Source organism: Periplaneta americana, chromosome 7, assembly GCF_040183065.1.
Source record: "Periplaneta americana isolate PAMFEO1 chromosome 7, P.americana_PAMFEO1_priV1, whole genome shotgun sequence".
Lineage (NCBI taxonomy): Eukaryota > Metazoa > Arthropoda > Insecta > Blattodea > Blattidae > Periplaneta > Periplaneta americana.
This window is the reverse complement of record NC_091123.1, coordinates 145,759,353-145,784,086: the sequence shown is the minus strand read 5'-3', so window position 1 is coordinate 145,784,086 and position 24,734 is coordinate 145,759,353. Positions and strand designations below refer to the sequence as shown.

The 24,734-nt window shown below is 36.9% G+C and overlaps 2 protein-coding genes across 2 annotated transcripts in view; one reads left to right on the top strand and one right to left on the bottom strand.

Moving 5' to 3' along the window:
- Positions 1-24,734, top strand: part of Rhp (GTP-Rho-binding protein rhophilin) — a 287,147-nt gene that overhangs the window by 48,043 nt on the left and 214,370 nt on the right. The window lies entirely within an intron of this gene.
- Positions 13,322-23,870, bottom strand: LOC138702735 (uncharacterized). The gene is made up of 3 exons (XM_069830039.1): positions 23,037-23,870; positions 14,419-14,554; positions 13,322-14,344 (listed from the first exon to the last, which is right to left on the bottom strand). The coding sequence occupies exons 1-3, from the start codon at positions 23,098-23,100 to the stop codon at positions 14,233-14,235; spliced, it is 312 nt and encodes a 103-aa protein (XP_069686140.1). The 5' UTR covers positions 23,101-23,870; the 3' UTR covers positions 13,322-14,232.

Below are 24,734 nucleotides of genomic sequence, written 5' to 3'. Positions count from 1 at the left end.
TGTCCATGAAATCTAGCATTGCCAGAAGGTCTGCCTTTAAAGAGCTCTTAGGAGTCAGTATAGCAAACGTCTCCAGATTTGTAATAGACTGCAGTGTTCGTCCTCTTCTTAGAACCTGACATGTCTTCCACTGTTTAGAATCTCTCAAGTTATTCCTGGTAAGAACCAATGTTGGATGATCGCAAGCAACTCGAATCCATGATACCTGAGTAATGCGCAATGTTAACGTATTTAGAGCCCTATCAGCTTTTGAAGCCACATCCAAGAAGTTTTCAGATTTCATTGAAATCACTTTGAATGTTTTTTTTTTTAATTCTGGCCGACCTTACAGTGTCGTGTATCAGGAACCATGGCTTTACAAACCCTCTCCGTTAGCAGTTGTGTATGGCTTCCCTTGCTGCCGTAGTTTCCTATTTTCTACACAACTCTTTGCCTTAGATACTTTTATAGTTAGTGGTCTGTTATTATCCATGATAAATGCTACAACACCGCTACATTCACTGCAGATCAACACAGCGAGTAACCCTCCACAGAACATACAGTAAGTGGCACTTATATCGTTCATCAGGACTATACTACGGGAACTACGGGACTTATATTTGATTGCCATTGTTTGACTATATGGAAGGATGTTTGGCACATATATTCATTACTATGACATTGGCGCTGCTACATATATCACATTCCATGACAAAAACAAAATTTGATCTCGGAGGCACTTATACCGTTTTCCATGTCTGCTCCTCAATTGTTTAATACATACTCAATGCAGAATCAAACATATCAAAGGCATACGGTAGAAATATAGCCTATTATAAATTAGCGAAAGCTTACACGAATGCTGTAATACAATAAAGCAGTACCGACACCACCGACAGTTTTATTTTAATAATTCAATTCACGCTTAATTATTGTTTAAAGTTGCTTGAGGTTAATTCAAAATCTGAAATTATTGTATTTTATGTTGATAGAGTGAATGCTTATTATGAATTACAGTTGCGTGAAGTTTATTTAAAATCTGAAATGTTCGTAGCATATCGATGGCTGAGAACCAGACTGTTCTAAGTCCCGCTTTTTGTAAGCAATAAATCTGTGTTTCATTATGTTCCAGTTCTTGTCTGCATATATGAATCGAACAAAATTGTAAATATTCCTCCATAAGGTTGCTGTGAAGCTATTTCAAATTGTTTCATGAAACTTTGAGTGTCAGGAGCTTAAAATAACTCTCCTGAAAAAAAAAAAAAAGTAAAACGGACTTGGAACAGTCTGGTTATGGGCCATCGATATGTAGACACAGTGAATATCTTTATATATAATTTGAACTGTTAATGGAAATTACGGGAAAACGGCTGAACGGATTTTAATAAATGACCCCTCATTTTGAAGCTTGGAACCAAAAGTTTTTCGGAAAAATAATATTTTCAGTGAAATGTCAATTTTCCTACATCATTTTCCTTTTTTCCAAAATCCATCTTTCGTCAGTTTTGAGAACTAATTAATTGCATTCAAGGCCGACTTGATGTTCGCTTCCTTAAGCGAAGCGAGCATCAAGTCGGCCGTGTTGCATTTCATAATAAAACAAAACACACACTACAATAAACAATAGGCTATTACACGAAGGCCATGACCTACAGGATTGCTGACATAGAGTTCAGATGGCTCAGATTATTTTCCATCATAATGTCAATATGTCGATCTTCATTTGTGCAATTTGTTGATAACATATAAAAAATAATTTACAGGTCTGATTCTCTGGTCTGTAGTTTTCCGAGTACAGCTGTGTATTGGATGTTAAGAACTACAAAACTTAAGAATGTTTGATGAATTATTACCATTAAAAATGAAATATTATTATAGTTAATGCAACACATAATCCTATACTGATATATGAAAGTGAAACCTTTTGGGGCTTTATGTAAGTAGACGCAGAGAAAGAATATTTTATATTAGATCTTCATTTCTATAATTTACTGAGTAACGGCTATAGGCCTATATAAACTTATGTTACTGAAAACTATAAAACTTACGTAAGGTAACAATATTGTTATTAAAAATGAAATATTTTTACAATTATTAATCGAGTGGTGTGGGTCCTTTTCATATATGTAATGGCAGTGTGATATATATATATATATATATATATATATATATTATATAAGTCTGATTCTCTAACTTTCCTTGGTAGTAATTGAGTCATGCTTCCTATTTTAGCTGCGTCTTTAAACTACATCAAACTTAATTTCATATTTCTTTGGTTTAATTGATTAGATTTGTGATCGCTGCCAAGCATATTTTGTTGTAGGGAAAATAGCATGCCATTTCACTTCTTGCTACCGTAATGAGTAAGTTTATTTCCCGCAACCAGCAACAAATGAAACACTGAAGCTGCTAACGATTTTCGATGGACAATTTTATTTAGGGCGCAAATAAGATTGTACAACTCTGACATATCATACGCCTCATTTTCCACATATCAGCAATAAATTCCTCACAACAGCCTATATTACAGAGAATATACGAAATAACATTCATTGTTACACAAATTAATCCAGCAGTATTTGATAGATCAGTATTTTCTGGAAGAAGCGCAAAAAATTACAATTCATAAGAAAAGACCAAAAGGTATTACTTATTGATAAAATAAGAGGCATACAAGATTTTGTAGTCTCTTGATCACCTCAGCAAGATCTCTTAGTGGGAAAAAATGATTTTGCCCTCTACATTTCAGGGTAGTTCACGAAACATGCAGCAGCTATACCAAGATGCTAAGTCTTTTGTTCAAAGCATGACAAACCTTACATTTTCTTAACTTTCACATACAATCCGCAATGACCCGAAATAGCTACTGTATTACACCCACATGAAAAACCCACTGATCATCCTGACATTGTTACTGCGATTTCACATTGAAACTCAAGAACTGGAGACGGATAGGTTCAAGAAAAAGTATTTGGAGAGAAAAAAAACATTCAGAGGGAATATGTTTCACTATTATGGAAGCAAATAACTATCAAAATGTCTGGTATTCTTCATTGAAAATAAATCTGAACAATTTTTTTTTTAACATTTTGTGGACTTAGTTTGCAGCAATTGCTGCACAAGCCACTAGTTTATTATAATTTAGTGTTGTGAGAGGTTAATTTAGAATTTGAAATGATCGTAAGTTGCGTGATGTTTAAAATCTGAAAAGACCGTACTTTGTAGTGTAGCCTATATAGATACAATGAATGCCTATTGTTTAGAGTTCCGTGATTTTTATCAGAAATGACCGTAATGTATGTAGATACAGTGCATGTTCATTATTCAGAGCTGCGCGAGGTTGATTTAAAATCTGACATAAACCTAGGTATAGTGTGAACGGTGCTTCAGATCCATATGTGCAATTATGGCGGCTGTGACGTCTTCTGGTATTATTTTATGTTCGTGTCACAGTCACAAGATAAAGTCAGTTTGTAATTAAGTGTGTGTCAGTCAAGCTTAATGCAGAACTGTTCATTTTAACCTTAACAACGCAACACGAAACTGATAACAGATTAGGTCTGTTGCTTGTGGAGAAGGGGTTGGAGCAGCTCTTTCGTAGACTACTCGTAACACGAAAAAGACGAGTTCTTATCATAGCCTATACTGTATAGGCCTAATGGTAATAATAGCAGTAGCAGCAGTGTATTTAGCTACGCTTCAACCGCAGAGCTTATTCACCGTCTAAATTCATTGTGGATGAGAAATGGGTGACTAACTTTCCCTGGACAGCGCTCTTTCACGTGCCGTAAATCTACGACATGGGACTCATGGTTTTACTATTCTCTCACGGAAGAAGCAATGCTCAAGATTTTATGGCTCTTTAAAATTCATCGTCCTCCGCCGGTTTTGAACCTCGTGACTGATGGTTAGGATTTTAAGCGTTAGGTCATGGAATGGCATTACATCATGGGTGACCAAACACCTATAGAACCAGGAGATATTGCACGTCAAGCATGCTCTGCTAAAGTCAATAACTTCCCATATAAAATAGGAAAAACGACCTTAAAGAATATGCGCTGCGGGTTGCTTACGCCAGGGATTATCTCGTAGGAGTTACAATTGGACATCTGTGAGGTATAGCATCAAAGTAGAGGAATGTAATGAACAGAAAAACATCGATCATACGGTAATGAGTATTTAAGAGTTGTTAATTCATTATAAAGAGTGAATCTGATACAACGTTAATACCAATTAATTTTATTTCCTAGAATATATCTATCTATAAAATATAATAATAAATAGATTATTAATTCATTAATGATTGAATGAATGAATTAATGAATAAGTAAATAAATATTACCTTAAACTCTCCAGCAATATACTTAATATTTGCGCCGTTTTCTAGGCGTTGAATAATATTTACGTTGTCGAAAATACTCATACGTGAACGTTTTGTGACATGATGCCTTACCGGTATGCGGGGGCTTGGATTCTCGTCACAACAGACCACGTTGTACTGTTTTCTGGTTTCTTTAGACTGAAACACATTCTATTAAATCGGCGGAGCAGTGTATAGTCATTGTAGGGAACCGAACACAGTAACAGACCGTTGGACAAGCCTCCAACATGTCATAGTACGAAATAATAAAATCAGTATCAGAAGTGCACCATATAATCGGCGTCCAATAGAGAAGGGGCAAAAGCAGAACATCTAGATCACAATTCAGTCGAACTGAAGTTGCGCAGTATGGAGCAATATTATTATAGTCGTTCATTAATTAATTGGTTTTTCCTTTGGGTCTTTATTAGGATTACATCGTATAGCGGTCTTTGAAACTCCACTGTAATTGGCTGTTTTTCTGTTGGAACACAGGTACAGTCACACGTCTCAACATAAGTAATTTAGGATTGTTCATTCATTCTTTTCTATTTTCCTCTTATTCTCCGCATATGATCCATATAACCTAATATCATCTATCGTCTGATATCTTTTTCTGCCCCGAACTCTTCTCCTGTTCACCATTCTTTCCAGTGCAGTTTCTTCTTAACCAGTGACACAGCCAATTCCTGTTCCTCTTCCTGATCAGTTTCAGCATCATTTTTCTTCACCCATCTTTCCAACAAAACTTCGTTTCTTATTCTGTCTGTCCACTTCACACGCTCCGTCTTTCTTCATATCGACATTTCAAATGTTTTTATTTGTTTCTCTTCACTTCATCGTATTGTCCATTTTTCTGCCTCATACAGTACTACACTCCACACAAATCACTTCAATAGTCTCTTCGCTATTTTTCTTCCTGTGACCATGATTCCCGTATTCTTGCCGAAAAAAATACTGTAGTACTGCATTTTATTGAATGCGATTCCTTTTCATGCAAGCACTAACTCGCAGCGGGCTCGAGGCTTTTTGATTGTTTCAGTCGGGAAGTAAGCATCTGACGAACACTTTTCTCTACTGCTTTGTCACGTCCTTTCCACGATGTATTACACATCACTTATTGTAAGTCCCGCATTGATAAATAAAGCAACCCTGGGCATGCCGCGTCTGTGAGATTTATTTCTCAGGGCAATCTCGTTTCTATCATTCCACCAACACTCTCCATCTTCTAATTTCATCTATAATCTGTTTTAGCTAAAAAGAGGCTGGGATGAAGTATTGAGGGTAATAAGGTTTTCCGATACTGATATAGAAAGGGCTTGGGGCTCAGGGCTTATCAGGTACTCGTCTGAGAATGGGACCCGTCTCTGTGAGCTCTGAGACAGGGTGATCTACTGTTCTCCAACCAGGAGATCAACCGTGAAAGGAATGTGGTTACTATTGCGTCATCTATTGGAGCGAAGTAGATAGATAATATTATCGTTATAACGTCAGTTTAAAAACCATACGCTCTCCTGCATATGTTATTTCCTGCATGGAGGGATTAAAATACCAGGAGATTAACAGTGATCTAATTTTGTAACTAGGGTAGTATAAATATGTGTGTAGCAATGTTATTGTTTGTGCTGTGAGAGCTAGCCATTAGAGATACGAGTACCCACGTGTGTGACCTTATGACATCAACATTCATTCACAGCATTACCCCGATTCGTCTCATTTCGCAGAGACTTTCTCGTGGTTGGAGTACTGTACCTGTGAGCATCAGATTCACGAATGCCATCCAGTCACCTGTTGGACTTGGGCATTCATCACGCACAATAGGGCTATGAGAGTGTTTAAGTGCAAGATTCCTTCCCAGGTCCGGCTCTCTGAAAGCCTAGCCAAAAGCCCTGGGCAATTAATACCTCAAATGAGTCACTGTCACTACCCCTCAACTCTCCACTCCACCTCCCTGGCTAAGATAACAGTAATATTTTGATCAGATAGGAGTAAAGTAACTATTGCTCAGTGACGGATTGTGTAAGGCAGATTTATCATGGCAAGTCGATCGATCGCAATTCCTGGAACTAGAATATTTCAGCGTACAGGAAGGCCCCGTAGCGCAAGATGTCTGATATGCCAATCTATAATTAAATTGATATCAATGAAGGCACTTTAGGTTGCATCAGCATAATTATGGGAGTCACATTTTGTTAGATACGTGTGTTCATTGCTCATATAAATGTGCTTCAAATGTTATTATTATTATTAGTATTATTATTATTATTATTATATTATTATTATTATTATTATTATTATTATTATTATTATTATTATTATTATTATTATTATAGGTGCACTAATTATGTTTTTCTTTAGAAGACGCACAAATAACGAAACTAGAAGAGCTGAAGCGAAAAAGTGATACAGAAATTTTAACTACCGTACTTGTATCATCATCCAAAAAGAGAGACCGTTTCAAAAACTGAAAGAGTAATAGTAATTTTGTTTTAAAATAAAGGCCCATTATTTAAAGGTAAGCACTATTATTTGTAATATGACATACACGCTCAATTGTTGTAAAACGCATAAAACTTAAAAAACTTTGTGACATTGATATTTTATAGCATTCAAATTTCTTAGCAGAGTGCCGTCTTCGCTTTTTTTTTTTTCCTCTTGTACGGAGAGGGACCCGAAGGCTTGCACTGCAGCCTGATGCTTATTGTGCTTACCGCTCCTATTCTGTGAATGATTGGGTAGTCGAACGGCCGTGCTCTTGTACAAGTACAGCACGCCGCACCGTGAACTGAATCCGGGGTATTGTCTGGATGATGATGATGATGATGATGATGATGATGATGATGATATGTAAATTAATGATGGCAATATGAGTCGCAAATCTAACACCAAAAGTTACCCAGTAATTCTGCTTCATTTGTTCAATGAAAACCCCGGAAAAAATCCCAACCAGGATTTGAACACGGGCCCGCTCGTTTCATGGCCAGACGTGCTAACCATTGGTGGATGCCGTCTTCGCTTAGTACATCGTGTAGCATGACATGCTTTCACAACGGACAATAAAAGAAGCAAAGTTTCTTACTGGCAAATTGTTCGTTTGGATGATGTCCCCCACGTACAGTATATACAATAAAAAGAAAGACAATTTGTTTGACTTAACAACATATTCCTGTTTATTGTTAGATATCTTATCTCCTTAGCACATTTATGGATTCTGTTAGGAGATAACAGTGCAAAATATATTGTCATTTATAGAGTTAGTTAGTTAGTGGGGTTTAAAAAAGGGCGCGTCAGCATCTATGGCTATTTGCGCCATAATCTAAAATTCTTTACAGAACAGAGACATAATACAATAATCAGAATGCTTAAAAGAACTAAAAAAATGTTGTCACGATTAAAACGAGGTATCATTTATAGATCCATCGACAGAAATATCTGGTTTCCTTAGTAGGACTTATTTACTGTTAGAATGATTTATAATAATGATGCTCAATAGAAGCAATACTACCTATTAAAATATTTTATTGTATGTAGTCTATTACTGCCGTCAAAGTTAGGGTACACTTGGCGTGAGTGAGCAGGAATAGTAACGCACTGCGGTCTGATTGATGTATCTCAGCCCACTGGAAACCCAGCGATGAGTATTAATGTAATTATTTCTTGTGACTTGGTAATCCGAGACTTGCCGAGTTGAGCGCCGTCTTACATGAGTTGAGTATAGAACCCTGACTACTTTAAACGTATTTGAGATATTCCCTTCGACAGTCTATAGCAGTTAACGCGGCTCGAGTTGACTGAGAGGACGATTTGATGTCCTGATATTCTGAAAGCAAGGAAGACCGCAGGCAGAGTACAGACAAGCTGAGAGAACGTGAAATCCAAAAGGCGTCTTTTAAAGGGCTCTCAGAATTTACCGCCGTTGGCCCAGGCCCATGCGTAAATACGATTCTGATGTAGGCCTAATATGTAACAGGTTTATCCAGTGCTTTCTTTCTGGCGGAACAGGCCTCTTTCTTATGTTTTTCTTGATGGAATTGAGAAATGTGTTAATAATTATGTTTTTAACATAATTTCATTTTATTTAATCTAAGGGAGTAACATCCATATGAAAATATCATACTACATTGTCTTTGTAGTAGCTCAACTTTAAGTGACTCATTCTTGCACCAAAAGACGGTGTTGTAGGTATCCCAACATGCATTACGCAGTGTTTTTCATGTTTTTCATCAATATCTCAGAAATTTGTTTTTGGCACTTAACACATTTAGAATGTTAGATCCTCAATTGTTCTTCGAGCTTCGCTTAGAACTTGAAAGTCTCAAAACTGGATGGAAAGGGGTTTGAAAACGATAACATTCCCGTGCACTGAACAGTAATCAAATCATCTCCTCTTTCGCTGTAATATATTCTACACAGAGTTCCACCACCTTTTTCTCCAGTATAAAATTACCAAACACCATTTTTCGTAATCTTCAATCGATTTCCTCATCACGCATTCAGTATCTTCATATTCCTGTGATATTACTATTTGATCATCTGCAAAGCGTAAAGAATATACTGGCATCGTTTTCTCTTCTACTGGCACATTCATAGATTTGAAGTTTGCTTTCCAGTGTTTTAGTGTTTGTACTAGATAAATTTTGAATAAAGTTAGCTATATAGAAAAACCTTATCTCAGACTTTTCTTTACTAGAAAAGAAAAGAATCGAGTTGAAATTAAATTATATATATATATATATATATATATATTTACTTCGCAGATGCTTTAGACAGTGGCATATGCTAAATTGTTACATGAAACTACAGTATGTTTACAGTTTGACTACTAAAATATTTACTTACGTTTGTTGGTAAGGGACGCAATATTTTTCGGGGTCATGGGCATAGCACTACCTAAATCAGGGCTACCTATATGCATAGGAAGAACTCAGCAAACCTTGATTTTGGATAATGGTCAGATTATTACAAACTGTGAAAATTATGAATATTAGTAAAAACGAGGGGATTGATATGTAAATCCAAAATAAAAATATTCAGGGTGAAAAGGCTAGATACCATTATTAAATGTTTTTTGGGGGGGGGGGGATGACAGAACTAAATGGAAAACAAGTTTATTTCCAATGAAATCTAAAAAAAAAAAAAAATCATAGTATACGGATCTGAAGTTTGGTCAATAACAAGAACACAAGAAAGAAAGATTTTGGCAACTGAAATGGATCTTTGGAGACGGGCAAACAGAACATCAAATAGAGTTAGAAATGGAAAAAATATGAGAGTAAAATGGAGCTGAACCAAATATTAATGGAAAAAAAATGACAAAACAGCTATTGTGATTTGGCCATATTCAAAGACTGACCAATACAAGACTTCCAAAGAAACTGATTGGAAACCTTCTGAAAGAAAGAAACGCAGAAGGCCAGGGAGTACATACGACTGGTAGAATGGCATAATGAAAAAAATATGTGGTTTAAGAGTCCCTTCAGACGAGGCCACTTGTAGAAGCGCTGACAACGCGCTGCCGCTCGTGGATAATGTATTTAAATGGAGGCCTTCAGACGCAGCCACAACCACAAGCACAAAATCAGTCGCGCTGAAGACGCTCTGAGTGGTTGACTTCACCGCTGGTGGCGGCCACTAAAAATAGCGCTTTTCGTCGCGATACATGGAATTAAATGGTAGGTTTCAGACGGGGCCACCGCCAGGCCAATATTTTAGTGGCGCATGAGTAGCGCGTTCGTGGCGCTGCTAACGGACAACTGCTGGACCACTAATTCCCTACATCTACACGTTACGACAATATACAGGCTATGTTACGACAATAGTAATATACGTTACAAGAGCGGTATGTTGACGTTTTCATGGTCGAGGAAAAGATTGAAAAAGCGAAACGTAATTGAGCTTTTTTAATTTCCGAGAACATGAAAACAAACATACCGCTCGTGTATCGTACATTATTTTGTGCGAAGATCGTTTATTACATACCTGAAAGACGAATTTCTAATTAGTTGCAATGAAATCTCCATGTTGGTTTCTGTTTAATGACGCCAACTTCGGAACACCAAAATATCTTTCTTCAACATTGTTGCTGTAAAATGTTTTCTGTGTTTACTATACTCCAGCAGGCCGTGATATACGTCTGTCTTTTTTTTCCCCCAGTCTATAAATGCGAACTTAAAACAAACGGTAAGGTTATGTAATGATTTATTTTTCATTTTAATATTTTAACAATATTATTTATATAACATATTGCAGTAATAACATCGGCATCTGGAATCTCGTTGATTTTTTCACGGCTTCCTTAATGTTACTTGTATCAGGAATGCAATAAGTTTCGTGGAGTAGTAGACTTTACTTAATTTTTGCAAATATTTAAAAACAATAATTAACATTGCAATTTAGGTCAAATTGCAGTGGTAAGTTTCCAATTTATAATTATTACTATGTTAAACGTCTCTAAATATATGTTAAAAGCCTAAAGCAGTAAAATGAATGTCGCGCTTAAGCGGTAAGAAGAGGGAAATTGTTATGTGTGTTACGTTGGGAATACTGAATGTGGTATTTCACACTTACCGCGTATTGGTTCTGTGCGGAAAACAAGCAAATACGCACGATCTGGCACAAAATAATATAGAATGACGGTACTAATAATAATAATAATAATAATAATAATAATAATAATAATAATAATAATATAACCGTAGACTAGACAATTAAATACTGGACTAGTGCGAATTACAGTTATATTATTTATGTAGCAAAATCTCCTTTATTTTACGTTAAAATAAAATAATGCATCTAAAATAATGTAAATAAATTAACAAAGAGATAAAAAAAAACTAGTTGATCTCAGGTTCGAACTTGGGTTCAATTACACCACGGTCTTTGACTTTATCATTACACAACAGACACCTACTGTACTCCAACCACGAGAAAGTTTCAGGGGAATGAGAGGGGTAATGCTGTGAACGAATGTTGATGTCATAAGGTCACACACGTGGGTACACGCATCTCTATTGGCTAACTCTCAAAGCACAAACGATAACACTGATACACACATACTTATACTACCCTAGTTACAAAATTAGATCACGGTTAATCTCCTGGTCTTGTAATCCCTCCATACAGGAAATAATATATGCAGGAGAGCGCATGTTTTTTAAACTGACGTTATAACGGTAATATTATCTATCTACTTCGCTCCAATAGATGACGCAATAGTAAGCACATTCCTTTTGCGTTTAATCTCCTGATTGGAGAACAGATTGTAGTATAACCTATTGGTTGAAATATGGTTTCATGTTTGCTGCCTATTATATTTAATTTTGGATTCTTAAATATTAATATATATATATATATATATATATATATATATATATATATATATATGTTTTATGCCATATTGTTCCTCATTTGCATAACTTTAAATTAATATTTTTTTTTACCGTCCTGATGTAAATCATTAAACAAGGTATGGAATAGTCCTCGATTCATTCTTTCCAAAATAATGGATGAATCCAGACTCTTCTTCTATTTTTAGTCTATTCTTTCTCCGTGTGAGCAAAATTGCCAAAGTAGCTGTATCTCCTTCTATGTCCATGACCACTAGAAAACTGAAAAATTCTCTAAAAAAATTAATTTATAAAGCAGCGCCACTAAAGTGGCCTCGTCTAAAGGGATACTAAGGGAGGATCGAGATGACTGGAGACTGGGAATTCGGAAGATGTAGTCACACGTGCAAGAACAAACAATGCTTGGTAGTAGAGTGTTCCGAACACAGAAACACAGTCATTTGTTTGTCTGCAGCGTGGTCGGGGTTCAGCTTTTCTGATGCTCTTCAGACGAACTCGGTCGGCCTGGCGGACTCCTGGGCCTCCAAGGACGCTGCACGCTGCATCAGGAAGAGCGCGCGGTCACTCCCAGCCGGTGTGGCGTCACACTGCAGTGGGTTCATTGGTCCCCGCGTGGGCGGGCCCGTTGCTCGCTGCCCCGCGGTTTGTGGGGCAAGGTCATCGTAAAACAAGCCTGAGACCATTTCGTGTCACTCATCCCCTCATGGAGCGAGTTCTAAAGTCGGAATGTTTGTTGCTGGGATTAGTCTCACCTTAATGTACAGTCTTAGAAAAAAGTTTTGTCGCACAGATACTCAGAAAGGACACAATGCGCATGATCAGACATACAAAGAAACAAAACTAATTTTATAACCCCAACCAGTCCTCTTGTGAACCAGGTCGCTCGTCCTCTGATCATGCGCACTGCCTCCTTTCTGAGTATCTGTGCGACAAAACTTGTTTCTAAGACTGTACATAATGCCCATTTTTAGTTTGTACATGCCATGTCGGTGCGGTTTGTTGCACAAAGAAGACTGCGTTACAGTGAGAACTTGAATCGACATCAATTCGCTCTTTTCCGCCTGATATCAATCGTGATCTTGACGACATGTTTATATATACAGGGTGTAGTAGAATAACTATTCCTAATTTTCTGATGTGATAGAGGACATGAAAATAAATATTTTTTCTTAATAAAGTAATGTCCGGAAATGCTTCGTATAAAAGACAGAGCTCAAAACTCATATTATGGCTGTATTTATGTTTCAGGTCTTATTGTTACCATGGAAATAATAATTGAAGTTAGTTTGTTGTTTTATGTTACAAAATATCTTATGTGAGATCTGTTTATTTAATTTCATGGTACTAAAATGTATCGGTATACAAATATTAAACTTGCGGAAATGCTTCCAGAGCTACTTGAAGATGTCCCGATTAATATTCGGAGAAACATGATCTTTCAAGACGATGGTGCACCCGCACATTTCGACTTAAATTCTCGAAATTATTTAAATGTACATTTTCTGAAACGTTGGATAGGGAGAGCAGGTCCAGATGCTTGGTCGGTACTTTCCCAGATATGACTCCAGTTGATTTTCGTGTTTGGGGTCATATTAAATCATTGTTTATTAAACACCCATCGACACAGCAGAAGAATTAGTTTCTAGAATTATTCTTGCTTTTGACGATCTTCGTAATCGACCACAGATATTTCGAAAGATTCGTCGCTCAATCATACGGCGTTAGACCCTAGATCATTATATGTAACAGATTGCTCATCTCTATGTTAAAATCGGCAGCACTTTGAAGAGAACAGCCGCCAGGATCGCCACCCGTCCGCCGTAAACGAACACGAGATGGCAGTACAGTCGCTAATGCAATTCAAATGGGAGTTATGACGTGACTCCTTATGTAACAACTAGATGGCAGCATAGTAAACATGACAAAAATTGCTACCGTCAAATCCTATAAGGCCGAGCCATCTGGGTGAGGGTTATACTTTGTGTGTCAACAATGGCGATCGCAATTTTGGACAGTTTCTATAGTTTGTCAATGCCATTTTCTTAATATCTGGTATTAGATGAAAAAAGTTACTGTGTAACCATAGAAAGTAAAATTAATAAAGTAACTTTCCAAGTTGAGATTTTCATTTTCTTCCTTCATACCACTATCACTTGAAAACGAAGCGTTTCCGGACATTACTTTATTAAGAAAGGAATATTTAATTTCATGCCCTCTATCACATCAGACAATTAGGAATAGTTATTCTGTTACACCTTGTATGTATATAACAGAGTAATGGTGGGCGGGCTTGGAAATTAGAGGAGAGATGTGACAGCGTTTTGCCGTCACAGTCGGAACCAGCGACAAACCCATCACAGCGACAAAATCACAGGTCTTCAAAATCATGCCTCACAACTATTGGAAATATACTTTTCGTTTTTATTCATATTTATTTACAAACGTTGGGGTCTTTTACATTCTTGGAATCAACGGCTTCACTGCTTTCTTCAGTAGTGGAAGCGATACTTGACTAGTGGCAGATAATCAAAATTACATATGGTTTCGCTAGAGCCAGAACTCGAAGGGGTGCAAGGCGGGTGGTCCATGCACGGGGCATGTGTCCTGCATCGTGGTCTCTGGGGTGTTGAGCCCGGGGAAGGCGCTGCCACTCTGCGAGCTGCTGCAACACAAGGGCCAAGGATCAGCGCGTGGCACCGCCTTGCTGCCTGGAGGAGGCAAAGCCGTTCTCACCTGAGTTGTGTCGGGTGAGGCTCCGAGGACCCTCGGGTGCCGCTCGCCGACGCTGGCACGGGCGTCGACTGTCTCGGGAACAACAAAGTCTCTTCGAGAGTAGTAGGCCTACTGTCCCCACCAGACGGATCACCACCTTGTAAGAATGACATGCAGATCATTATCATCATCACTACCACCATCACCATCAGTATTAATCAAATAGAAATTTACTTTTCATTAACTTCAGTTCATTTGTCGTTTTCGGCAATGAATATACAGTGATTGCAATGAATATACAGTGTAATATAAGATTCCATTTTTGTTTGTTCTCGAAATATGCAGAAGCCCTATACATTCCAGTGTTTTGTACTCTTTCATTCTACAAAATAGTCACTAAAGCTTGGACACGTAGGAAAGACGGGAAAGGTAAGAGGTTAGTAGAAGGAGAGGATGAAGAGAAAAAGAAAAAAAACTGTGAAAAGAAAAATATACGAGAAAAAAAGAACGGAAAAGGTGAGAAAGAGAGAGAAAACGAGAAGAAGAAAAGAGAAAAGTAATAGAAGGACGTCAGCAAAACCAGAGAAAATGACAAGAACGCAACAAGAAAGAAAAATGAACGAAAAAAGGGGAAAAGCAGATGTTGAGGAGGACGGAAGGAAAAAGGAAAAGACGAGCAGCAGAATGAGGGATAATGAGTGCATGTTTTTGGCTTTGGTGTCCAGACATTATGGCCACTTTGCCACTTTGTAGAACATTTTGTAACTAAACTGGAGCCTTTGTTCAGTACATTTTAAATGAGAATATTTTTATTTATTTTCAAGATATCTCAGTCCGATTAATTATGATTTGATACTAATAATTTTGTTATTGTATTGGGTCTAATCAGAAAATGCCATTAATTTGCTTATTCCTAATGATATATTCACATACATACAACATGTTTGAGGAATTAAAAGATGGTTTAGAAATAAAAATTTATATATGCTTTCGAAGTATTGTGGACCCAATGATACGTTTCGAAGTAGAGTGTCGTCAGTCAGCCGAGAATAAGTCCATGAGAAGAAGTCGATCTATGGCCTACAGTTAACTATTTCAATCTTAAATATTTCTTAATACACATTGAGGTATTCGGCTTGCTCATAGGTGTTCGAGAGACTATACCAGTTTTTTTCGAAGAATTTCGATAGCAATTTGCTCGGTCTGCATCTCTGATACTGTGATAACCGTGTTAAGAAATCCTGTCAAATCCTAATTAATCACATGGTGCCACATTAATGCAATTGTAGTTTTCCATGCTCTTTCCTTTGTTTGTTTTTATTATTCATTACTTATGTTTACATAGGTATATTTTTTTAGAGCATACTGAGTCCGTAAGGGCTACTCACGATGGGCGCAATTTGTAAATAATAATAATAATAATAATAATAATAATAATAATAGTAATAATAATAATAATAATAATAGTAATAATAATAATAATAATAATAATAATAACCTACGTTTTGCAACAAATCAGTTCATTTTTCCAAATATATTTCCTTTTTTAGGTTATTTTATCCAAGGCTTAGACACAAACAATGACCGATCTTCTGTGGCATGAATTTTCTAAGTCCACTTCGGACAGCGCCTGGTTCTCACGACTAGGGAAAGGACATTTATTTTGCACCTAATGTACTCCTTGAATACATCTTCGTTATAGATTATTCATAACACTTGACCTATAAACAGACAGAAAAAACAACAAACAAACAAAACAAAGAAAAGACAGAGCGGAGTCGTGCATAAGAAATTTCTACACATGTAGCTAAACATATGCTCTCACGGAATCACCCGAAGTATTCCGAAGGGGACTTAGCGTATGGCAGCCGATCATTTTTTTTTATTTGTTTAAGACTGTACAGTTTCTGCAAGGCAGAGTATCGTAACTTTACAGGAGAGGCAGTTACAATACTTATCGAACATGTTGATGAATTCGATAGTCAAAGTTTAAACCAACTTATGAAAGCAACTGTTGGTCTCACGGAACTTTTACAGTCAATGCGCAGTGCTGAGCAATTTATTATAGGCACTATAACTCATTTTCGGTAAAAGTGGCGCTTACGGTACTTTGCCTTGTGGGGGATGAATGTACACAGATATGTTTAACCCTTGAGAGCTCGCGCCTGTAAACTTTACTTCATGGCTCGCGCACGGTCGAATCGACCGTGCGTGGAAATGAAGCGGAATATATATTTTTTGCTAATATCTGTTAGCACAAAAGTTACAAAAACATTATTTAACTGCAGTTTATTCATTGACATCAATATTATTATTACAAAAACATTATTTAACTGTATTTATTCATTAACATCAATATTATTAGAAAAACATTATTTAACTGTATTTTATTCATTAACATCACTGTTATTATGTATTAAAAAGAAGATGAACATGCCAATATCCAAGTAACCTTGAGTGTTCTTTATACTGTGAAAAATATATAAATCACATTATATGTTAAATATTTTCATCAACGTTATGGCCTGGTATAGGAGTAACACAAAAATATGACGGTATTTCCACTTGTCCTATTCATTATAGTCATTATCGGTGTGAGATAGGCCTAAATTCAACAAACACGGAAGAAAATAATATTAGAAGATGAACTCACTTAGTCACATGACCTCATACGTATTACATATCTTCATCACTATCACCATCGGCACTTTCTTCAGGATTAGCACAAAAAGTGCAAGTTGACTGTGTATGTTCTTTGCAGATGAAGTGGCGGCATACATTACACCTCGTCTTAGACTTAAGATTTTTCTTCCAATCGCAGAGATGGTACCTTCCTGGACCCTCATCTTCTCCAGATGGAGGTGGATTTCTTTCTTCGGCAGTTCCAGTAATTTCTCTGATGTTTCTCTTCAGTTGACGCGGCAGATTTTCTAGTTGCAGTCTTTCAAGTAGATAATTTCTAGACAACTCCTTGCTGAGTGTTTGTAGGAATTTTCTTCGAAACATGTCAAATTGGCGAATATTGTGTTTCAGTATAATGAAACTATTCATGCCTGCTATGTTCAGTAGTGTAAAGAACAGAGTTAGAGGCCAGCGGTTACTGGTTCTTGCAACTGAATACCTAGCCTTGTACTCGTCCATCATGTCCACCCCTCCTTTCGTTGAATTATAAAACGTCAACATGTAAGGTTTTCTAGATTCTTCAGAGTCTGGATCAATTTCATCGGTATGATGCATGGTGGATAACAGCAACACCACCTTCTCCTTTTTCGGACAGTAGGACAGAAGGGTCTTGTACTTGGTGAACCCGAAAACACTACTATTTTCTATTGAACGACTTTGCAAAAATAAAGGGGGCACCTCCCTCTTATTTTTTCTCAGCGTTCCAACTAATGTTAACTTGTGAGTTGTTAGAAGTTCATCAGCAAGCGGCACTGAAGTGAACTAGTTGTCAGTGGTGACGTTCTCCTGGATCCACTGATTGGCTGCACCATCCTGTTCACAACACATTTAGCAGGTAGGGCCCTTCAGGCTGCTTACCAGCGTAGACTTCCATATTCAGTGTATAAAAGGTTTTTGCACATGCCAGAGAGAATACCTTTATTCCATATCTTGCCGGTTTTGTTTTTATGAATTGTTTGAAACTGCACCTTCCCCTAAAAGATTCCAACATCTCGTCGATAGTGACGTATTCGCTAACAGTAAAATTCTCGGAGCATTTTTGAACAATTTGCTCAAAGAGAGATCGAATAGGAGCAAGCTTATCAACACTTCTGCGCTCTTGTCGAGTATTTTAATCATCAAATCTTAAAACTGTCACCAGGAACTTGAATCGTATCCGGTTCATACAAGTTCTGAAATAAGGAACACCTGTCCCATCAGCAGACCAAAGGTCGAACAGGTTCAGATGAGATGCTCTCAAAACTCCAGCCATATAAAGAAGTCCTATGAAAGCTTCCATTTCAGTTCTCGTTGTATTGTGTGCATCTCTTGGGCGGCTGTAATTTGGACGCACTTTTTCAATTTTTTCATTTGTATGTCTAACAATTTCATCAATGATAGTGTCAGTAAAAAATAACTTCCAACACTGGAATGGAGTCGATGCGCTCCTTGCTACCTGTTTTACACCAGGTATAAACCTTACTATATTACGTTCGCCAACACGTCTGTTACGTGGTGGACAGTGCATTTCTCATGTTGTTACTCCATCTTTTCCTGTATAAATTGGACCTAGAACAAGGTCTACTTCCTCATCTGCTGATTGAACAGAGTCTGTGTTATGATCGATTTCTTCAACCATATCTTCTTCTTCAACGTCCGATTCAATGCTATCAATTGGTTTGATAATTTCTTCTTCACGGAACAATTGTCTTCTGACTGCACCAGCTTCCCTTCTTGTTTCTTCTTCCCGGGCCATTTCCTTTTCTACACTATCAATAAGATTCCTTATCCTTTCTCCCTCTTCATCCATATTTCTACACGGCAATGTAAGGTGATCAGTAGTGAAAATAAAGTATTACACTGACAAAAACATATGTATATGTGAAAAGTTATAAATACAAGAAAAAACTACATTATACTTATACACCAAGTGAAACAATACGAAGTTGCGTAATGACTCGCACACGGTTGAAACGACCAGGTCTGTATAACAACAGTTTCAAATCAAATTGACCAATTGCAAAGTGCATGACAACAATCACATCTTATTCTGGAAGAGTCGAATGAAAGGTACTGAAGGGGTGAGCGGCAGAACTCAAGTGACCTTGAAGCAGAAGCTAAAGTTTATCACACCCGGTCGAAAAGACCGTGCGCGAGCTCTCAAGGGTTAAATAATATTAATATAGATTTGTATACTGTGCACTATAGTTGAACAACGATCGAGAAAGCAAGACTAACAGCGCCCGCAAAGCCGAAAACCCGCACAGCAATGTTGTATACGTCCCGTCATTGACTTGAAGACTGATTGTGAGTGTTTCAAGACTTCAGGAGTGCTCAACTCTCGAACGTCAAGCAGTCTTGAATCGCCACAGTTGTTTATACCAGCCTGAACTTGTATCTACTTTGGCAACTGTTATATATGTATAAACAATCAAGTAGCCTATTTGAAACTAGGCCCTTATTGACAGGCTAGGAATTTTCTTTTCGTATGTTTGAGATCAAGTGTGCAATCTCAAGTAAAAAAAAAATATATTAACGCTTTATTTATGTTTCTTAGAAATGCAAATTTATTTGAGAATTGTTTTTATGTTTATGTTTTTTATGTTTATATAACCATAGGTAATACCATATAATAGAACCAGAACATTTTGATAACTAAGATACTGTTCTGTTTTGTCTTTTTGTCTCAATTAAACATTTATAATGTTATTTATTTCAATGATGTATGTTATTCAAAGTTACGAAACCTTTCCACGCCGACCAAATGCTATTTCGAGAATGATGAGCGAGACTCAAAGCGCACGAGAGTTACGAGACAAGACTCGAAAGACAAATGCAACGAACCCAGCGAGCGAGAGCGGCCGTTAGTTTTGTTCATCTCTACTGTGCACCTAAATATGAATTTCCATCTTAACGCATTGCACACTCAAGACATTTTTATGACCCCTCAACGTTAGATGTAGGCCTACGACTTCAGCTTTACATTTTACGGTTTAAGTAGGTCGTGTAATTAATTTCGCAGTAATTCACACGATGTGTACCTCTTTGTATCTAGTAATTCTTGTACTATTACTTCGCCGTGTATGAAAACCAGCACTTTCATACTAATATGAAAGGCGTTATTATGCATCCATTACACTGACATTTGAACTTTGTTGCTTGTTGAGGAACTATCAGCACTATGAAGTCAAACATTTCAAGTGAAAGTAATTTATGAACAGTCCCTCTGTAGCCTTCGCAACGCACTGTGAAAAGTTGGTAACCTTCATTGCAAAGAAGTCTCGTCATTTGACCCATCCTTTCTAGCTTTAAAATAATGTTGTGAGGAACGAATTCTGAGTTGTAGATTTTAATAAAGTATAAGATGTGTGCTTCTCCGAACTGTTAATATTAAGTTTTTCTTATGCATTTAAGTCCAATTTTTGGTACTGTTTCTGTACTGATTATTGCCTTAGTTTTGCAGATTAATTTACTTGTAGCCTTACATCTCCAAGTCCTTAAAAGTGTCACTTGAGAAAATGTAAATTGAACGTCTAATAATGTGCATATGAATTGAATTTTTAGACAGAAAAAGATAAAGACTACATGTTCCATTGCCGTAGCGGTTAGAATTACGTCAATTTTATAAAGCAGTTCCTGTGGATATGTTTAAGCTCTAAACATTTTGTTTGAATAATTGAAGGGGCGAGAATGAGATACCTAGTTCAAAGTCACATTTTTAACAAAAATGTTTTTTTGTGCGAGTTCATTTCTTGCACATATGAGGAAGCCACTATTAAAATTTATTAGAACAGTTATTCACCGAGCGGGGTAGAAGAGTGGTAGGGCTGGCCTTGCATTCGGGAGGTCCAGGGTTTGATTCCAGGGGCCGGCAATCCTAACTGAGGGTTTTCATGGTTTCCTCAGTTATTTCCAGGCAAATGCCGGGATTGTACCTCTTGGAAGGTCCGGCCATGGACTGGATCCTTCCCTTAATCCTTTCATATGTGTGAGTGAATACTGTGTAATGTCTTAAATGTTTGTGTTGTATCGGAGGTGGCTCTGGCATTGAGCTGATCCCTCATCCGGGGAGGCCCTCCACGTCCTTGTGTGGTCAAAAAAGTATGTATGTGATCCAGTAGATTAATTCCTCTCCTGACAGGTCGCGGCCCTGTAAGGCCCGTGTGGCGTGGGTCGTATAAATGTACCTAAAAGGGAGAGGTTAAACTAAGGTTAAGAAAGAAAGAAAGAAAGAAAAGTTATTCAACAAATGACGTAAATATACACCGAAGAAATTATGATACCGCACCTAATAGCATTGGACTCTAAACCTTTAATACGCTCTCCCGTAAAATTTTGTTTGACTTAAGACTATCATTCTTATCCCTTCAATTCTTTGATTCGAGATTTAATTAAGCAAATGATAATAATTTACTCTGACGAAATTGTTTTTGGAGACATGCAGATTCTAATGTTGATTGTAGAGTTAATCGTCATTTTGTATTGTATTATATAAAGATACATTAATTTTTTACGAAGAGAATTATATTTCATGTGCATATATTCTGGATGATTTGATTCGATGATATTGAATATGAACAAAATTCGTTCGATAGTTAGGAGAAATCGCTATACGCAGAAAGCCCAAAACTACTTTCTCTGTTCAAAGGGTGCTGAAAATATGTGCAGTAGAGCATCGATTATCCGAAACAATTGGGGACGGAGGGTATTCGGATAAGTGATTTTTCGGATAACCGATCATTTACGAAAACTAATTGTACGGTGTCATAGGAGCAGTATGAAACAAAAAAACACTGATATTAAACACAAAACTGTCACACGTCTTACAAATAACACAGAGAACTAACTAGCCTAGTTTGACAAGTTCAAAATGGCCATTAAAGTAGGCCTACAGTTTAGGAAAAGAAGTTTTTTTTTTGCTTCAAAGCTGAGAGACTTTTTTTTTTTTTTTTGCCACTAAATGTCGCAAACAGTGCTAGCAGCGAAACTTCTATATGGCGCGCGCGCAAATTCAAATTTGTCGACTGGAACGCTTTCGGTTAACCGATGTTTCGGTTGATCGGTATTCAGATAATCGATGCTCTACTGTATTTCGGTGGAAACCTCGAAATGGATTCTTTTGCAGCAATATCATGATCGATACTTTGTTTAAAAGAGGAGAGGGGTGAAAATTCTAACGTGTACTATTTATAACTAGAGAGTTTATTTTTTACACGCATACTTCTCTTGGAATATGAATATATGCTACAAAATGTTTAATTATGCAGTTTTTCCTTTGAAAATGGGTAATATTTTAAAAGCCTATTTTCTCGCACAAATTTTAGTATAATATTTACAAATTTGTGTATAGAATCTCTAATTTATAAAAACACTGGGCTTACATATTTTAAAAACTGGTTCTTAGAATGAAAAAAAGCAAATGTAGGCCTATATCTACTTAACTCAAGGCGCTATTTTAAGAGTTTTTAGTAGTGCATATTATATGGAAGTTGTTTTTTATTTCATAAAGTTAATATAATATAAAATCAGATACGCTATGTTAACCATATGTTATAATTCATGTGGAACGAAATTCAACCTGATAGCTTTAAAATTGTAAAAAAAAAACTTCAAAATATAAACATGTAGAAATGTGCTAAAAATAGCAATATCGAAAAATCGCTTTAAAATATACAACGGAGTTTTTAAAGAGCGCAGCCATTTAAATATGACAGTTCCAAGTGTGTCCTGAAAATTTGGTGACATTTGGGTTATGGCCAGTAGATTTATTTTTTGCAGTAAAACGAAAATAATATATTTGACCAGAAATGTCGAAATTTCATCCGTCTTCCTTCTTAAGAAACAGTGAGCGTGAATCTCTTCTCGAGTACGGTACAGTTGCATGGTCAATTACGTCATCGACTTCTTTAGTGGCCGACTGTGTGAGTACATCTATTTCCTGTATGTTTTGTGCGGCTCACTTTATAATTTGGGTCTACCTGTGCGTTGTGAGGGTAGGTTCTGGTTCCGAGGAGCCCAGAGTAGCAGAGCGGCGAACAGCATCAGGGCCAGGATGCCGGCGAGCAGCAGGCAGGGCACCAGCGCCTCGACGCCGCAGCCACAGCGACAGGAGCAGTCTTCTCCCAACGACGCCAGTACCGTGAACCCCCACCTGCGGTCACCAGATAGCTACATCGTTACTGTGGAGGCGAACTGTGTGACTCATGAATTGCATAGTCCCAACTGTGCGATCAGCATCGGGTCGATGTTTTAGAAGAGGCAGTGATATATTACTGCGATCGATCAGCACAAGAGCTGGAGGTCTTAACGCGACTCAGCAGTCGCAGCGCTCGAGTAATAGCATTGTTGAAAATTTCAAGTCATTGCATATGAATTTATGATCAATATAAGGGGTGAGACCATAATAGGCCACCAGGCTTAATACATGATAAGAAGAAGAAGGAGAAGAAGAAGAAGATGAAGAGGAAAAAGAATGTGAACGGGGCCTTTTATTATTCCTAATGAGTAGGGAGCGGATTTTTATGTGCTAAAAAAATTAAATATATTTATTTTTTATGTGCTGAAAAGTATGAAAATATTTGCTAAAAATAAAAAAAATGTATATATATTTTTTAATATGACAAAAATACCTTACTTAGCTTGAAAAAAAAATGTTACTAAGTACTCACCAACCACACTTGAGTGCTAGTAGTTGGCCGAGAATTGCAGTGAACAACAAAGGTCATCTCCAAATCCTCCATCACAAATGCATGCCGATTATCTCTGAATAACGTCAATTTCACTACAGGCACATCCTCCAATACTTGAGCAACTTTACACATTTTTTTTTATATCCACTGTTTTTCCCAAACATATTCTGGAATTTGTCCCTTAGTACTTGTGCTTCTGAACCTGGTAGCGAGTCTAGTTTAATTTCCACGGCACGCACCTCCCTGTTTCAGACAACAGGTTTTTGGATGTTTCGAGTTTTTTATGGTGTCACACAAAAACCTTATATTTGCTAATAGGAAAGCCAAATCGTTTTTAAACAACCCTCTTTCAGTATATCTTGAAGGATATCGATTGACGAAGCCCGATAACAGGGAATCACAACAAGATATATTGCCTTACTTGATAGACATGAGCGAGAGGCGAGAGATTTGTTTAAATTAGATAATGTTCATACCCGAGCTCTTATCTGTTGTGTTTCACAAACAAAGCGTGGAATGAAATCATCTTCAGCAACAATGAACATTCCTAATTTTGTGTTACAAAATCTCTCCTCCTTGTCCATGTTAATTTATTCTCTAATAATAACACTGATATGCTGCCTAGCAGTTCTCAGAACTTGAGGCGATACTATTACAAAAATGGATCACGGATACACCATACAGTGCTTAGAAACACGAAGCAACCAAGAGTGATATAATTGATTTAGTTTTAAAATATTTAAAAGTTCTTGTAAAAAAGTATTTAAGTAAAAAAACTCCAAGATTTATGTGTTTATAATAGATTTCTTGAAAATATGTATTTACATAATTTTTTTGTGAAAATATTTGTTTTTATGTGAAATAAAATTCGGGTTTTAAACTTGAAACTTCATGTACGGAATTTTTAACTTTGTTAATTGTGTTTCATCACACGCAAAAATAATATTTAATTACATAGGAATCCGCTCCTTACTAATGAGTGAGGGA